The sequence below is a fragment of the Pituophis catenifer genome, unplaced genomic scaffold (assembly GCF_029215685.1).
Source record: "Pituophis catenifer annectens isolate HBS135680 unplaced genomic scaffold, rPitCat1.0.hap2 SCAF_3, whole genome shotgun sequence".
Taxonomy (NCBI): domain Eukaryota; kingdom Metazoa; phylum Chordata; class Lepidosauria; order Squamata; family Colubridae; genus Pituophis; species Pituophis catenifer.
The window spans coordinates 29,097,355-29,114,327 of NW_027256883.1; the positions used below are offsets into that span (position 1 = coordinate 29,097,355).

General features: G+C 36.2%; 1 protein-coding gene across 4 annotated transcripts in view; it reads left to right on the forward strand.

Annotated features, from left to right (window-relative positions):
• TRIQK (triple QxxK/R motif containing) overlaps nucleotides 1–8,517 on the forward strand; it is a 61,214-nt gene extending 52,697 nt beyond the window's left edge. For all 4 annotated transcript variants that reach the window (XM_070942129.1, XM_070942127.1, XM_070942131.1 and 1 more), the window contains one exon: nucleotides 3,557–8,517. In XM_070942129.1, the coding sequence (XP_070798230.1) occupies nucleotides 3,557–3,670 (114 nt within the window). In that variant the 3' untranslated portion in view covers nucleotides 3,671–8,517. The remainder of the gene's footprint in view (nucleotides 1–3,556) is intronic.
• Nucleotides 8,518–16,973: the final 8,456 nt, after the last annotated feature.

Sequence of the window (16,973 nt, forward strand, 5' to 3'; positions counted from 1 at the left end):
GGGCAAGAGGACCGACCCCTGCAGCACCCCACAATTTAGTTACATATAAACAGTGGTGCAATTCAGCCGGTTCTATCTGGATTGCACGAACCAGTAATGGCGGCTGCGAAAGGCTCCGCCCACCTGCCCTGATGTCATTTTTTATCTCTGCGCATGCATGAAACACTGTGCATGCGTGTAGATGGAATAGGTAGAACGCTCTGTAGGTGGAACGCTCTGCACATGCGCGCTCACATTTGCGAATACCACCCCTGCATATAATGATAGAAAACTTTTTATCAATCAATGGTCAACTAAAATCAGAACCTTTTTTTGCTGGCTTAATAACAGTCAGTTAGAAAAGAACCATGGAAAATTATGTTTATATAAGATTATTGCTGTGAAAATGTTATATGTGCAAAAATGGAAAGACTCTGAAATACATGTTGGATGGTTGGTCTGTGAAGATGACCGAACTAGCAGAGATGGCAAAATTAACTTGTTTGATTAGAAAAAGATCAATAATTGTATTTATTAGTAACTGGAAACCCCTTATGGACTTTGTTGAAAAAAAGAAAAAAATAAAGTTGTGATTTATGGTAAGATCTAAAAAGATAGCTTACAGAAAGAAATTATGATGTAACCATAGAGAGAGAGAGAGAGAGAGAGTAAAATAAAAAGGTACAGTATCTATAACCACTTTCAAGAAGATCAGAAGCCTTTAGAATCTTCCTTTTCTGTCTCTTCTCTTCTCTTCTCTTCTCTTCTCTTCTCTTCTCTTCTCTTCTCTTCTCTTCTCTTCTCTTCTCTTCTCTTCTCTTCTCCCCTCCCCTCCCCTCCCCTCCCCTCCCCTCCCCTCTCCTCCCCTCTCCTCCCCTCCCCTCCTCTCTCCTTTTCTAGTTTTTCTTCTCTGTATTTTTTTCATTTCTTATTACTTTTCTTTATTCTTCTTTAATTCAACGTTTGTAGTTTTTAATTCTGTTTAAAAATTTCAATAAACATTTTTTTAAAAAAGGAATAAAAAGCATGGAGTACCGTGCTGCAAGGTGAAGTCAACAAACTGACTTTATTTTTTTAGTAAGAAATTCTGATGACATTCTAGTTCTCAGTTTAAAAACACCAGTGGAAAAGGAATGGCATTTCCTATAATTTTCAGAGGAGTTCAGTGCACAATGGGATTTTGGTGAGGTTTAATATAATGAGAGAAATACATAATAACAAAGGCATTAATCAACTGGGTCCAATTTTGAAGCTAGTTTAGCCTAGGGAGAAAGCCAGCTACTAGGCAAAATGAAATGGGAAAAGCAGGCACAGTAGAAACTATAATATCCAGGGAGATAGTAGGATCTCATTATCTGTTCCTGAGCAGAAGAAGCTTGTAGTTGCATGCCATTCATGCATTGTGTTTTCCTGAGATGCTGGATGATCTGCCGTTTTGGTTTACTAGAATAATTTTGGAGATGATCTGTGTTTTTACTTCTATTAGATGAAACCAGAAGATGATACTGAAGATTAAAATAGCCTTCTTACATTCTTTACAAAAAATGGAGATTGGTAGTAGAACACCAGCAATATACCGTAAATAGGTTTTTTTAAAAAAAGAGTTCATGAGTCAAATTATTTGTGTGGAAAAGAAAATTTGGGCTATCTGCAGAATGATAATCCACAAAGAACCTTAGCCCAAGGAAGCTATATCCAAAAAGTGTGTAAATGGCATATACTGAATTATGCATTTAAAATACTGCAAAAATATAAAATGGATTCTTGTAAATGTGAGTAAAGTATGTTACAGAAAAACATGTCAGATCAGCCAGCAGATCTCCCCATTCTCAGGGCTTGACAGAAATTTAACTCTTTAGAACAATGTTCATCCTTTTAAGTTTTTTAATGTTCATGAAAAGAAAATCATTGCTTTGAAAAAATCATTCAGTCCATTCTGATTTATGTAATGCAGAAGAAATCTGTTTCCAAATCCCATTTATCTCTTTTCTCCTCCTCTTGTTACTTTATCTAAACCATTATTGATAAAATGGTGATTTATTTTATTTAAAAATTGCATATGGTGTCTTCTCAAGTGCTTCATGCTGCAAATTTGAGACCTGAGTAATAATTATACCCTCCATAAAGTTCATATCTTTCAACAAGTTTTACGTACCTATTATGGATTTCAGTTGTTTTGCACACAGTAGGCAAGTTGCTTTTTAAAGCTGAGAGAATTTAAAGAGCTATATTCTTTTATGACTGGATGGCATGAAATATTAAATGAGCCTAAAGTCTTCTGTGAATTCTGCCTCTCACAAATTAGAATGATTGCCCATTGTTGAAAACATTTTTCAGAAGGAAACTTTCTAGGCTAAACAATTACTTAACCAAAACTATCATATGTGTGTATATATTCCATGTATGCTTGTACACACACACACATCAACATGAATCAGTCCCCTGCAGAATGCATGTCCCAAAGGTGCTTTTTCAAGAGGCAAATAAACTTTCTTTGTTTTTCCTTGAAATGTTTCGCTTCTCATGCAAGAAGCTTCTTCGGTTTTGGCTGAATGACGGGGAATTCCCCACCATTCAGTAAGAACCGAAGAATCGGGATTGATTGGTCCAAAGTCATCCAGCTGATTTCCGTGCCTAAATGCGGAATAGAACTTGGGTCTACTTAGTCCGGACTAGTACTGTAACTAGTACACTACATAGCCTCTTATGCATATGTGAAATCATGTTGATGCCCACCAATAGAAAACATTGCTGACCCCTAATATAACTGTATAACCACTCTGTAGAGAATAAGCAAGACTGAAACCACAATGAGGGCAATAATAAGAGCTTTTATTCCAGTTTGAAACAGCATCCTCTGACAAATTGTGTGTCTAGTGGGAGGTGAGAAATGAGTTTCATTAAGATTGTGGCAGGAAGAACTAAATTCCCCATCTGACTTATGTTTCTCCAGATCTCCACATAATATTTCAGGTGTGTTTATGATATGTCATTTTATAGTCTAGAACAGGTTGGAAACCATAATCTGAAATAGTTTTGTGCTGAAGTATAACACCTCAAATCCCTCACCACTGACTGTATTTTCAAGAGTTACTAACCAATCTCCCAGCTTTGCTAACCAATTTCATAGCTTTGGTCTAGAAAATATTGGGAAAAAAGTAGCTGTTTCAAAATAATATTGTGTTAAGATGTAGGCTTCAGAGTAAAAACAAAAACTCCCTCAAATCTTCTGATTATGTAGATGTATTAAGTTAGTTTACTTGATAGCAATACAGATATGGTTTGCCATTGCCTTCTTTCAGGATTGTTCTTAAATTTGCTCATAATCTTCTATCCAGATAGATATTGCCATGTGTTATGATTCTCTTGGATACGAGATTAAAAACAAAAAACTTTCAATACAATACTTAACATATATTTTAAATTGCAGGATTATGGTCTGTGTTAAAACTATTTGGAGGATCTCACTGGCTATTACTGATTATAATCTTTATATTTATAAATGTAAATATCACATCAGCTCTTACTTAACTTAAAATGATGCTTAATTCTTTTTTTTCTTTTCTTTTTAATACAGGAAGTCAGCCTTATCCTTGTGGCTATATTGGTATTTTTATTGGCATGTTATGCTTTCTTTTATTTTAATCTTTCTGAAGAAGACGACCTAGGTCTGGAAAAGGATGGAAATTAGCCAAATTGTTTTTGAAGATTTCTTCTAGAAAAGCATTACTCTTGTCGACTTCAGCCATGAACAGCTGCTCGTCATGAAAGTGGACAAAATGGGAATCAGTTCCTGCAAATCTGAAATTAATAATACACTTGAGACTATCTCAGCCAGTCTTATGGATATTAATGAGATTCTTCTCCTTTTCAAACTGTAGTTTATTGGCTAAAGTTGACCTTTTTCCTCCTTTCTTTTTTAAGCTGGAAATATTTCATTCCAGAAAACAATTTTCTATATTCATTAGTGTTATTATGTGGGTGAAAAGAATTAGATTTCCTTAGAGCTTGGCAAACAAATACAAATTACAGATATGACTCAAACACAAACTAATATAATCTGTGAAATCTGTACACATATTTCTATTACTTCCAGGTTGGACTAATTGTTGTGAGTGATTCGGCACGTTTTTAATTCTTATCTCTAACACAAAAAGAATTTATGTGTGCTGAATGTATGTAAGTCATGCATGATATTTTTTGGATTAAAAACTGTATATAGCTGGTCCTTGATTTACGATTGTAATTGAGCACAGAATTAGAGTCGTAAGTCATGCCACTTTTTAAGTGGTCACTATGTGACTACACCCAATGTTATGACTGTTTTTGCAGGTGCTGTTAAGTGAATGCTGCTGTTGTTAAACAAACCTATTATACCCAATGGGCACTTTTTGCTAGAAACCAGTTTCTAGCAAAATGCCAGTTTAAATGCATTTCAAGCTAAAAACATAAATCGCCATGTGATTGGTGATGTAACTATGGGATGCTGCACATGCAGGCCAGTCACCCAGAACTAAAATGTGATCATATGACCGATGGGGGGGTGGCGGCCATTGGAACTGCAAAACTGAATCATAAGACATGCTGGGGAAGTCCATCATAGCAATAGCACTTAGACTTATATACCACTTCACATTGCTTTACAACCCCTCTCTAAGGGGTTTACAGAGTCAGCATATTGCCCCCAACAAGCTAGGTCTTCATTTTATTTATTTATTTATTTTATTTTATTTTTATTTTATTGGATTTCTATACCGCCCTTCTCCCGAAGGACTCAGGAAGGTGAACAGCCACAATAAAACACATAAATGCAAAAATTTAAAATAGAATAAAAACAAATTAAATAATTTGGCTGAAACAAATTTAAAATACTCGATAATTTAAAAACAAATTAAAATTTACATTTAAAAGGGGAGAAGATTTAGGCCAGGCCAGCTTGATGAAATAAGAGAGTCTTGAGCGCGTGATGGAAGGTGCGCAGATCCGGGATCCTCCGTATCTCCGGGGCGAGCTCGTTCCAGATCGTAGGTGCCCCCACAGAGAAGGCTCTCCCCGCCAGTCGACATTGTTTGGCCGACGGCACCCGGAGGAGCCCCTCTCTCTGGGAGCGTACTAGCCGGTGGGAGGCTATTGGTGGTAGCAGGCGGTCCTGTAGATAACCAGGTCCTAAGCTATGGAGCGCTTTAAAGGTGATGACCAAAACCTTGAAGCGCACCCGGAAGACCATCGGTGCAGCTCGCGCAGGAGAGGTGTTACATGGGAACTCCACATCGCTCTCATAACCACCCGCGCGGCCGCACTCTGTGCCAATTGGAGCCTCTGAGTGCACCTCAAGGGGAGCCCCATGTAGAGAGCGTTACAATAGTCCAGACGAGAGGTGATGAGGGCATGAGTGACTGTGCGTAGGGAGTCCTGATCTAGAAAGGGACCTTTTACCGATCTTGGAAGGATGGAAGGCGGAGTCAGCCTTGAGGCGGTCAGGATTAAACCCCTGGTAGTCAGGATTAGCCTGCAGTAATGCATTCTAACCACTGCGCTACCACGGCTGATCATCATAACTTCTAATGGTCATTTAATGACCAGTCATAAGTTGAGGACTACCTGTAGCATACTTCGTTTTATAAGTTAAATTGATTTGCCGGGAAGTGAGCGTCTTATGCACAGTTCTATCATTACAACATTATAAGGGCTTCCTCTTTGTACCATAGGACCATGTATCAAAACCATATTTCATATACTTTTGATTTTAATAGGACAGAAAATCACATGCCTACATTCCCCTTCATTTGAATCTTTTAAAAGTTTATTTTTTGTAGTATGCAATAATTGATGTTAATATTATGTAAAAAACCTGCATATTAGCCCTGTAGCAAAGCCCTAGAAAGCAAAAATTTTCACAGTAGGTCTATTAGGAATAGAATACAGAGCACAGTCTAATTCAAATAAAAGGCCTTTGACTTAAGTGGAAACCATTGAAATATGCATGTTCAAAAATTCTACCAAGCTGGTTGCACCTCTGCAAGTGCAGATGTCAACAAAGTACTTTTTATTTATGTATTTTAAAAACGATTTCCAATGGCTACCTTGACTTCAAAGTTTCTTTTAGAAAAAACAACAACTGGGGATTCTGTTAGAATAATAGTTACATTAAACCAAAACCAAGAAGATCTCAGAGATGTGCGATATATTTAAATGTATTTCCAAACACCAAATTAAACAATGTTTGAATACTGCTGTTTGTGAGAAAAACCAGAATCAATAACAAGGGAAAGTTATTTCAAACCCTCTAATAAAAATGGAATGGGTACTATGCAATATGGTCTCACAGAAAGGGCAACCTCAAACTACCATTGACTCATGTTCTACTACATCTTTTTATGGAAAGTAAAAAGTTTCACCGTAGTAAGAAATAAAACCTTTGTGTTTTCAAGAGAAGCTGAAAGAAGAGATCAAATGGTCATGTATTACTCATTTTTAATTTCAACATATCTATATGGGGGCTACATCAAATCTCTCTGCTCAGGAAAAAAAAAAATCATTCCCATCTCATCACCACTTCGGCGCAAATTTATTTTCAGCATTCTCCTGACTCCTTTATAGCTGGGTATCAGCAGTCATATTTTTTGTGCATTGCCAACTGTTCAGAGCACATGTGTTCTGTCAGAAATGGCACCTGGATGATAGAAACACTAGGATTCACATATGCTCTGAAGCAAAGTTCCTTCCTCTTGGGCTAACTGAAAGCATGTAAATAGAAAGTTCACTCAGTGTTGATTTTAATTAGTACAGTGCTTCATTAACATAAAGATGAAAATTCTGTTTTAATCGTATCATGCAATATCAGCAAGAAATACAAAATATATGGTAGCTTTAAAACAGTTTTCATCTCAGTATTGGCTCTGAAATCTTTCTCGTACAGAAAACAACAGTAGAGTTTCTTTATACTTTATTGAAAGATATTATTCTAGTTATGTTATATCATGGCTGCCCCCTCTTCCTAACCTTCATTACAAAGAAATATTATTTTAAAATATATATGAATAAAGTATTTGATTGGTGTTTTTCTGTTCAGAAATGTTGGCTACAAAGATTATAATGAGGTCCACAAACACGGATGCTTACACTAACCATATAGCGTTGGGGTGCTAACATGACCCTAATTATTGATCAGAATTAGGAAGTTTAGTAAATAAGGTTTCAGTTGGACTTTGTTTATTAGCATGGGATTACAATACTTCTTAGTTCTATTCATAAGCTAATTGAGAGAACGCTGATTATTCCAAACTTAAAACAACTACTTTAAACAGTAAAAATGTGTGGAGTATATATGTAGATTTGCACAATCATGAAAAATTGTTATGATTAAGCAAATGATAATACGGTTCTTTGAGACAGAAAAAAAATTGTAGTATTGGAAATGTTTCTCTGATACCTTGCTAATAAATTCTGATATTATGGAGAATGAACACTTGAATTCATTCTAGTAAATCAGTTGACTGGCAAATGTTCTCTCTCATTGAAGGGGCCACTTTTATCAGTATGCAATCACGACCTCCACCTTGCACAGTCTCTGCCTTTTGTAAGGCAATTTACAGTGATTAGGCTACATAATTGATCACTTTCTATGGTCAAGGAGGGATATGTATTTGTGTATGTGTCCATTACCACTGGTCTGTGAGTTTATATGATTGGGCCCCAGTTGGATATGATCATTTTTTAATGCAAATCTTATTTAATGTAATTCAGAATTCCATGTGTTGTATAGTAAATGCATTTTATAGATACATCTTTTTCTGAAAAGACGAAAACAATTTCAAATAGCACACCAGTATACTAACAACAGCTTCTCTTCATGTTTACTAAAAATCCAAATTGGTGAGGAAACAGCCAAAATGTTAGGTGCTAGTATTTCTCAAACAGATGTCTCAGCATAATTTCGTCACGTGGTTGAAAGAATAAACATGCATAATTCTGAATTACTACACTGTAGGTGCCATTTATTTGTTTATTTTAATAGTTTCCAGTTCTGTAAATATCAATAGCAGATTTTGCCAGTTTTTGGAAGCGATAGCAGCCCTGCCCTATAATTACTGGGATGAAACAAGTAGTTAGGAATTTCATAAGAACTTACATAAGCTAAATGTTGGAATTACTATATAATTTTACTACATTTCGTTTGCCAATTTAAAGACTATACATGCCATTGTTAAAAATAACAGATTACTCTCGCTAACATATTCTGTATATTCTACTTTTTTAAAAAAATAATCTCGGGGTTCAATAATAAAGATGAAGCCATGCATAATTTTTCCAAGTCTACTACTTAGCATATGGAATTTATTAATAATATAAACTTGTTTGCTGAAGGTATTTGGTAGAGTGTGACTTTAAACAATTCAACAGTCAGTTTTGGCTAAATCTATACCTGGCAAAAGTGATGAAGACCAAGTTTGTAAATAAAGCCAACAATCTTGATCAAACTTGCTACAACTAATTTTTCAGATTTGTACTAAAAATATTAAAAAGAATTGAGCTTGACTCCTGGTGATTTTTTGGCTATGTCAATATATTGATCTTGTCAATAGTAAAAAAGTGGAATGTCACTATTATCATCAGATCTTTTGTACCCTCCCAAATCTTGTAATGTTGTCACATCATTTGTTGGGCTGGGAATCCTGGGAGGGATGAGCAAATAATGCTGGTACTATCTTCAGCAGGGAGACTCATTCCAGGTGCCCAGATAAAGTAAGCAGGCAATAATATGCTGCTGATAAATAAGAAGATGCTGATCAGTTTTGTGACAATGACAAAGGCACCATTTCATACTGCATGGCAGAAGGCAATAATAAGAAATTCCTAATTTTACTACGAAAACATTATGGATAGACAAGTTAAAGTGATTGATGATATAATGCTAGATGATGGGCCTCTCAAATCTGATGATAGTAAAACATGCTACTGAGGAGCAGTTGAGTATATTTGAGAGTACTAATGGTGCTTATGATGTGCATAAATTAAAACCTTTGGGAAGTCTAGTGGTTGATTCCTTTCTATGCATGAAAGAAAATCTAAAGCTGCCAAAATAGGGTTATAGTGGGAACATGGAATATAAGAAGCATGAATATGGGAGAGCGTAACACTGAAATGAAGCAACTGTACATTAACATCTTAGTCCTGTGATGGCAAACCTATCACATGTGTGCCCGAAGTGACACCCAGAGCCATGTCACCAATTCCTCTTCCAGGTTTCTGGCATGCATGGGCCCACGACAATCAGCTGGCCTTTGTGTGTGCGGCAGTTGCAGAAACTGGAAGAGCTGGCCTTTCGTTTTCCTGCGTGAGCATGACAGTAATTGGAAGACTAGCTGGTGTACTGGAAACCAAAAGTTCATTTTTTGGGGGTACGCATGCACCCTGGGCTGCTCCTCTTCCGGGTTGCGGCCCTGACGAGTGCACGCTCCCTTTTCGGCACTCGGTGCCAAAAAGGTTTGCCATTACTGTCTTAGTCATTAGTAAAGTGAAACAGACTACAGATAGAGACTTTCAGAAGATCATACTGTGTACCATTTAAGACATGAAAAAAAAAAAAGGAATAGCATTGCTTTCATGGGAAGAATGTAGAAAGGACAATGCTTTTGTATGATGTTATCAATGATTGAAAGGTCAATTAGAGTTTGTTGAACACTCCAACATAACGATTATCCAAGTTTATGCTCCAACCACTGAGGCAGAAGACGGGGTTGACAATGTGATGTGTATGAAGACTGGAATTCAAGGTTGGAACGAAGGAGAAAAAACTAGTTCAACTAAAACCTGGCCTAGGAAATTGAAATTAAGTAGCAGGAGAATGACTTCCCAGTTTCTATCAATTATTGTTCCATATTTAACGCAGACTTCAAACACCAAAATGATATCAATGTACATGAACATCTCCCTACAGAGTACACCAAAAATTAGAATAACTTAAAAGATCTGATTTGGATAAATAATTTACTTACATCTACTCTACAACATTCAAATACTTCGGCCTCATTAGGTTAATGAGAAGGAAGGACTCACTGGAGAAGAGCCTAATCCTGGGAAAGATTGAGGGCAAAAGAAGAAGGAGACGACAAAGAACGAGGTGGCTAGATGGAGTCACTGAAGCAGTAGGCGTGAGATTAAATGGACTCCAGAGGATGGTAGAGGACAGGAAGGCCTGGAGAACGTTGTCCATGGGGTCGTGATGGATTGGACACAACTTCGCAACTAACAACAACAACACTCTACAACATGGTATTTCCTGATCCAAATAGTAACCAGGTATGACTGCTTGGGTTTTTAAGATCAGCCAAGTGTAATTTTCTTCAAAGAGGTGCTCTCCAGATGCAATGGACTGCAGTATTCTCCACCATCTATGCTCATAGATATTAGACATTACAGCTCAATGTATTTGGGCACCAGATTGGCAAATGCAATAAACGCTGGTCTTGGACCACCATTGCATATCAAACAATGTTTACCTAATGATATGAAGTGCATAACCAATATTATACACTCAGATAAGGAACTTGTGGTTAATGAAAGTAATCAAAGTTCCATTTTTAACCATATATCAGCCATATGCATTAAGTTTTTCCAAGGAAATTTAAAATGGAGTTCTACATAGGCTCTGGAGCAAATGTGTATTTTCACCAAGCTTCTTATCATAACTCAAAAGAAGGCCAAATAGAAGCTGTGCCTAAATGAATGTGCCTTAGCTTTGTTAATGCAAGCTCTGTGTGACAAATACCTTGTCAAAGTGAATACATCTCTGCAGATCAGGTTTCGGAAGGTACTGAATTCTCAAGTGACACAGGGGAAAGACAAAACTGCCCTATTATGTTGAAATCTCCTCTCAGGGTATGTGGCTTAGATTTTAGATTCATTATTAGTCTTTAATGAGGATACAGCCGAGCCCTGGAACTCCTGTATTTTATTTATCACAACTTGTGTCAGTTGTGGGAGAGCCCATGCGAAGAATTGCCAGAGAAGAGCAGCTTGAGAATAGTGAAGATTAATGAAGAGATAAAGACACATATGATTGCCTGTCTTTCCAGCACAGGCAGCTACCAGCTCATTAAGCCAGCGAGAACTCTTGAGACAGTTGTTACAAACAGCCTTGCTTTGATGAGGGACCGGTGGCATCTCTGGCCACATTTATAAAAAGGCTTCTTGCATGACAGCCAAGGAAGCAGCTTTAAAAACTGCACATTTTTTCCAGAATGTCTGTGTTTAAAAGTTGAGCCTAAGGAATTGCTTTTTTTAAAAAAAAAAAACTTACCTATTCTTTAAGCTGGAGATGGGGATGGGAATTCTGTGTTTAAACTTTATTGCAACCAATTACAAATAAAATGAAGCAGTAATTTTCCTCTGTTGGGTAAGCACATTTACTATACATCCCAAAATGTTATTAAGCTACAGAATTTGTACATTGGTGATTAAATGTTTCACTTTATTTTAAAACATAGCTATAGTTAAAGAGCCACTTTGGAATAGTGGTTAAGGCAGCAGACTAGAAACTGGGACACTGTGAGTTATAGTCCTGCTTTAGGAACAAATCCAACTAGGTGATCTTGGGCCAGTCACTTTCTTTTAACCCTTTTAATTCTGCTTTTATTATTTTTATAAATAACACAAGGTGGCAAACATACCTAATATTCTACCTCCTGTTTTTTCCTGTGATTGGCCAAAAGCCTTCCCTGGTTTTCATCCCTAACAAAGGCCTAGAAATCTGGTTTCTAGCCTGCTGGTAAACCAGGCAAAGCAAACCACTTCCAGAATCTTGCGAAGAAAACTGCAGGGACTTGTTCAGGCAGTCACCAGAAGTCAACACTGACTTAAATGCAACATCCCACAAGACCTCTTTAGTTAAAGAGCAAAGCCTTTCATCTTGATATCTTGGAATTTGTTGATGTTGTTGAGAAAGAGCAGTAAAACCAATGTCCTTTGTGTTGTCATTATTCATGGACCCTTTTAGAATTTTCTGATGGGAGAACATGGGACAGCTACATAACAACCGCATGGACAGGTTCTCCAGGTGGACTCCCAAATGTCAGCTTCCACCAAAAGAAAGAAGCATTTTGTTGAAGGCCTCCTAGCCCAGATGAAACAAGGCCCCCAAAGGCCACATTCCCCATATCTGGGCTTTTGGGTATATTTCCCATTCCATTCTTGGCAGTTTTCCCAACTGAAAACCTCCAAAGAGAAAACTACAATTGCCAGAATTCCAGCAGCTGGCTGGATGATGCCATTCAGGCAGTATGGCCAATAAATATATGAATGTGTTTTACAAGACCAATATTAAAAGTGAGAGCCTATTTGATGCAGTGGTTAAGGCACCAGGCTAGAAACTAGGTGACTGTGAGTCCTACTCTCACCTAGAGCACAAAGAAAGCTGGATTGCTCTGGGCAGTTATTCTCTTAGGCCTAGGAAGCAGGCAATGGCAAATCACTTTGGAAATCATGTCAAGAAAAATGCAGGCGCCAGGCAGGAGCATACACTGAATGAAGGCACAAAAAATGAAAAGAGATGACCTGTTACAAGACCTGTTAAGATATCCCCAACATGAATACTCATCAAGAATATAGGAAACACCCAACAGTCAGGCTTTACGATCTTATATTTGTCGTGTTCTACCACTGCAAACATAAAAACATACCTTGTAACTAGGTTATCATGAAGCTGATAGAATAAATGAATTCCTTAGTGCAGCTGTTGATAAGACAGCAAGAACAATGAAAGAAATTGAAGCTCTTGACAACATAAAAATAAGCTTCAAATAGCTGCTCTCCATGGGATCCTGCAATTTGGGAAAGTGAGGTATAAATCAAATAAATGGATAAATAAGAATACTCCAGTATTACTGAATCAAGGTAACACTTTGTTTTCTGGATATATCTGCACAGGTGGTGAGTTGAATGATCTCCCTAATATTTTATCACCTTGGGAAGTTTCGTCTTTGTTTTAAAAACAGAAAGCATTTTGTCGGTTCTTACAATTTAAGAAATAAAACTGAAATTTCCCAGTGCCAAAAGACAACTTACAAGTCACAGGAGAAGCTGAGGAAAATTTCCAATAAATTTTGGGGTACCATGGGGTACCTCTGTAACTAGCAAGTGATTTATTGTACACATAAAAAAAGAAATTCAAATGTGTGCTATTTATATCACTTACAAAAATTCAGTTTTCCTTCTAAAAGGTCAATTAAATTTTAATTTAATTTTTAACATGCAACACTAAAGTTCAAACATTATTTTCTGGAGCATCTGTGTTTGTTGCTTGGTATAAATAGCAAATATCTCACACATGTTCAAGCTGTAAAGCAATGAATCACTAAATGTTACTGACTCAATCACAGATTCTCTTGTACATCTGCTGGCAAATACTTAAAAGAAACTCCAAAGGTGATGCTTATATAAGCTTTTCTTTCCCTTCTTCCCTTTATTTGTTTATTTTAAATAAAAAAAGTTACATTAAACTGGTAAAGTTTAACTTGCCCCATAATTTTTGATGTAATTTTTGATTCTTTTTTTTCAGAAACCTTCTCAAGCTAACCTATAGAACCTATCTTACTGTGCCATCCATTACATGATTTATATACTTTTATTATTTAGGAATAACTAAATAAAATGGAAACTTATTATTTAGGAATAACTAAATAAAATAGAAATGTGAACTTTATACTTCACATTCTTTTGTTCTAAGTGTCAAATATATGTAGCATCTGATCCTGGAAAGAATTTAATCTCATATTTATATGTGACATGTTATTAAACACCTTCTTCCAAAATAATCTAAATCTTTATCGCATTCCCACCAGAGGTGAAATAACATTCTCCTCAATTTACAGCCTCCCCAGCAACTTACTGAATATTTAAAAAAATATATATGAGACTTTATTAGACTTGGATGCCACCAATGGAAAAGTTTAAGATATATTTTCTGTATAGATGCTGATAACAATCTCTCATCCTGCCAAAGACCGTTATCTAAATCTTTTGTCTAAATCTAGGCCCAAGATTTAGTCCTGAGGTAGATTCACTATAATTTATTTCAAATAAAATATATATTTGAAATTATGCCTTTAGATTCTGTGAAATAATAGTCTCGCTGCCAAAAAGTGTTGATGTCTATTTGCAATCTCTACCACTTTTTATTTTGTAAATAAACTTTAAAAAAAAAACAGTAACAACATGGTAATTTTTGTTCTAATTGTTCAATTTGCTGTTAACTGAAAGCTGAGTTTTTTAAGCCCAAAATGTTGGAAATGTAACCATCATCAAGGTACCTTCTTTCATGCTTGGTGGCTATGTCCTGAAGTGAAAAAGTACTGGACTAAGCTACAAGGATGGCTACAAGAGCTAACAAAATGTTAAATAGAATTAAACCCAGAAACATTTTTCCTGGGAATACTTAAAACAAAATTTGATAGAAAGATAAGATATTTGATTCTACATATACTAACAGCGGCAAGAATTGCGTTCGTGCAATACTGGAAGGAATGCAATTCACCACCAGAGGGATTGATCATTCAGAAGATATATGAATGTGCTGAAATGGATAAACTGGCCCTAGAATTAAAAGAAAAAGATGATTCAGAATATTATGAGGTTTGGGGAAAATGGTGTACTTGGACAGATAATAGAAATAAAAATTGGAAATATTCATAAGGCTATTGAGGATTAAATACTGAATGTATATAATGTATATATTGTATGGAATGTTGATCCAAAGTATATGAAAATGACACAGACTGTTGATTATGTATTAGAGTTGTGTAAAGGAAAAATTGTAATACAAATTATTTTTTTAAAAAAAGAAAGATGAGTTTTTATAAAAGTTTTTTATTCTATAGAAAAACTTTATTTTTCCATGGTTTCCACTGTATGATTTTAATGACATTTGGATATGTCTCCAAAGCTTCTTTTTCCATATTTGGTATATTCTTCAGTTGTTCTCGAGACAAAAGTAAAATCAACACTGCACATTCTTTCCTTTATTTTCTTTCTCCTATTCTATCATCAGCACTCACCCAAGATACAAAAAAATGCTTCAAGAAAGACAGACAGATTGATATAATACTAGGTAGCCCCAAGTCTGTCCATTCCAGTGTTTAGATTAGAATTAGTCCAGCTCAATCACTTTTGGTTACATTGTATACAATGTGATTTAAATTATACACAGTTAATAACCTGTATAAAACAACTGAACCAAATAGTAGGGTGAGGGAGAACATCTCTCTTTGCTCTGAGACAGGTCTCTGCTATAGTCAATAATGAGGGAAGCTTAAAGCTGTAGTTCAAAACATCCAGTTTATGATCCACCCCAACTTGTGTCCTCTAAAAGTGACGGGCAGGATTCCCAAGACCCTGTCCTTACTCTTTGGTAGTTACAGCAGTCACCAGTCTTTGCCACAACAAATCAAGTGTTAGGTCAGAAAGAGGCACTTGACACCCCTCTTTCTAACCCAGTGTTTCTCAACCTTGGCAAGTTTAAGAGGAGTGGACTTCAACTCCCCAAATTCCCATCCTGGCTAGTAATTTTGGAGTTGGGAATTCTCTTAAACTTGCCAGGGTTAAGAACCACAGTTCTAATCCTTCCTGTAAAAGAGGATGCTATAAACAGTCTCATCATGCAACATGAAGCCCATCCATGCTAAGCATCCAGTCTCTACATCAGTGATTCCCAACTTGGACAACATTAAATTGGCTGGGAAATTCTGAGAGTTGAAGTCCATATATCCATAAATTGCCTCGGTTGAGAAATGTTGCGCTGCACTCTGGAAAGCAGGGTGGGGGCTTTCAATCAATGAGGACTCAGTTCTACAAGTCAACAGTCCTCTACAATACCGTAGAATCACGTTTATCTCAAATCTGATGTCAGATATTCCCTTTTATTTCAGAGGAATGCCAGAGGGGGATAAAAAAATCTTTTCAAGAGAAGATGGAAATTAATTCCCAAATTTATTTCTAGGAGGGAAACTTTAAGGCTACATTCCTGTGGTTCCTGAGAGGATATTCCAGGAGGTAGAAAGAATTTGTTTGTTTGTCTTTAACCACAACTATTCACTCTGCCAATGTGAAAAGCATCACACCTAGGATCTTTCACTTGTTCTTATAATCAGAGTGTTTCATTTGTAGGATATTAATAGTAAGTTGTCTATTATTATTATTATTATTATTATTATTATTATTATTATTATTATTATTATTATTATTATTCATCACACAGTCAGCCAGATGTTCAGACTGGTTTGGCATTTTTGTCTACTTATCGAGTGTTTACCAAGGACCTGGGATAGGCAAATCTGGATGTTTGACAGTGTTACAGATATCATCGCAGGATGGAAGCAGTTCCAAGTAAAGTTGCCTTCTGCAATTGACTGATGGCAAATTTGTTAATAATAATAATAATAATAATAATAATAATAATAATAATAATAATGTAATAATAATAATATTGCAGACGGATAATAACAGACGGATTGTCACTTGGAACACAACACGCCAGATATCACAGTTGTCAAAAACTGAAACGTACAATTTATTGACATCGTGGTACCAGGAGATGCCAGAGTTGAAGAAAAAGAACTGGAAAAAATCATGAAATTTCATGACCTGGCATTGAAACTACATGGCTATGGATGAAACATGTATATCTATGTCATCGGGGCACTTGGTACCATGTCCAAGAATTTTATAAGATACATCAACAAATTGCAGCTTCCTGCAATAACACTAGCGGGATTGCAAAAAACTGTGCTACTTGGAACATCATACATCTTAAGAAGGTACTTGGTTGATATCTAGGATGCTGGCAGCAACCCTTATCAACCATTAGTACCAGTCAAAGGTATTTGTGATGCATTTTTGAATGTTCAGTTGACCGAGTTTCATGTTTAATGAATAAAGTAAATAATATTGCTGTTGTTGTTTATTTGAAGGTGCTTTTCTAGCTTGGATGGAAATACATA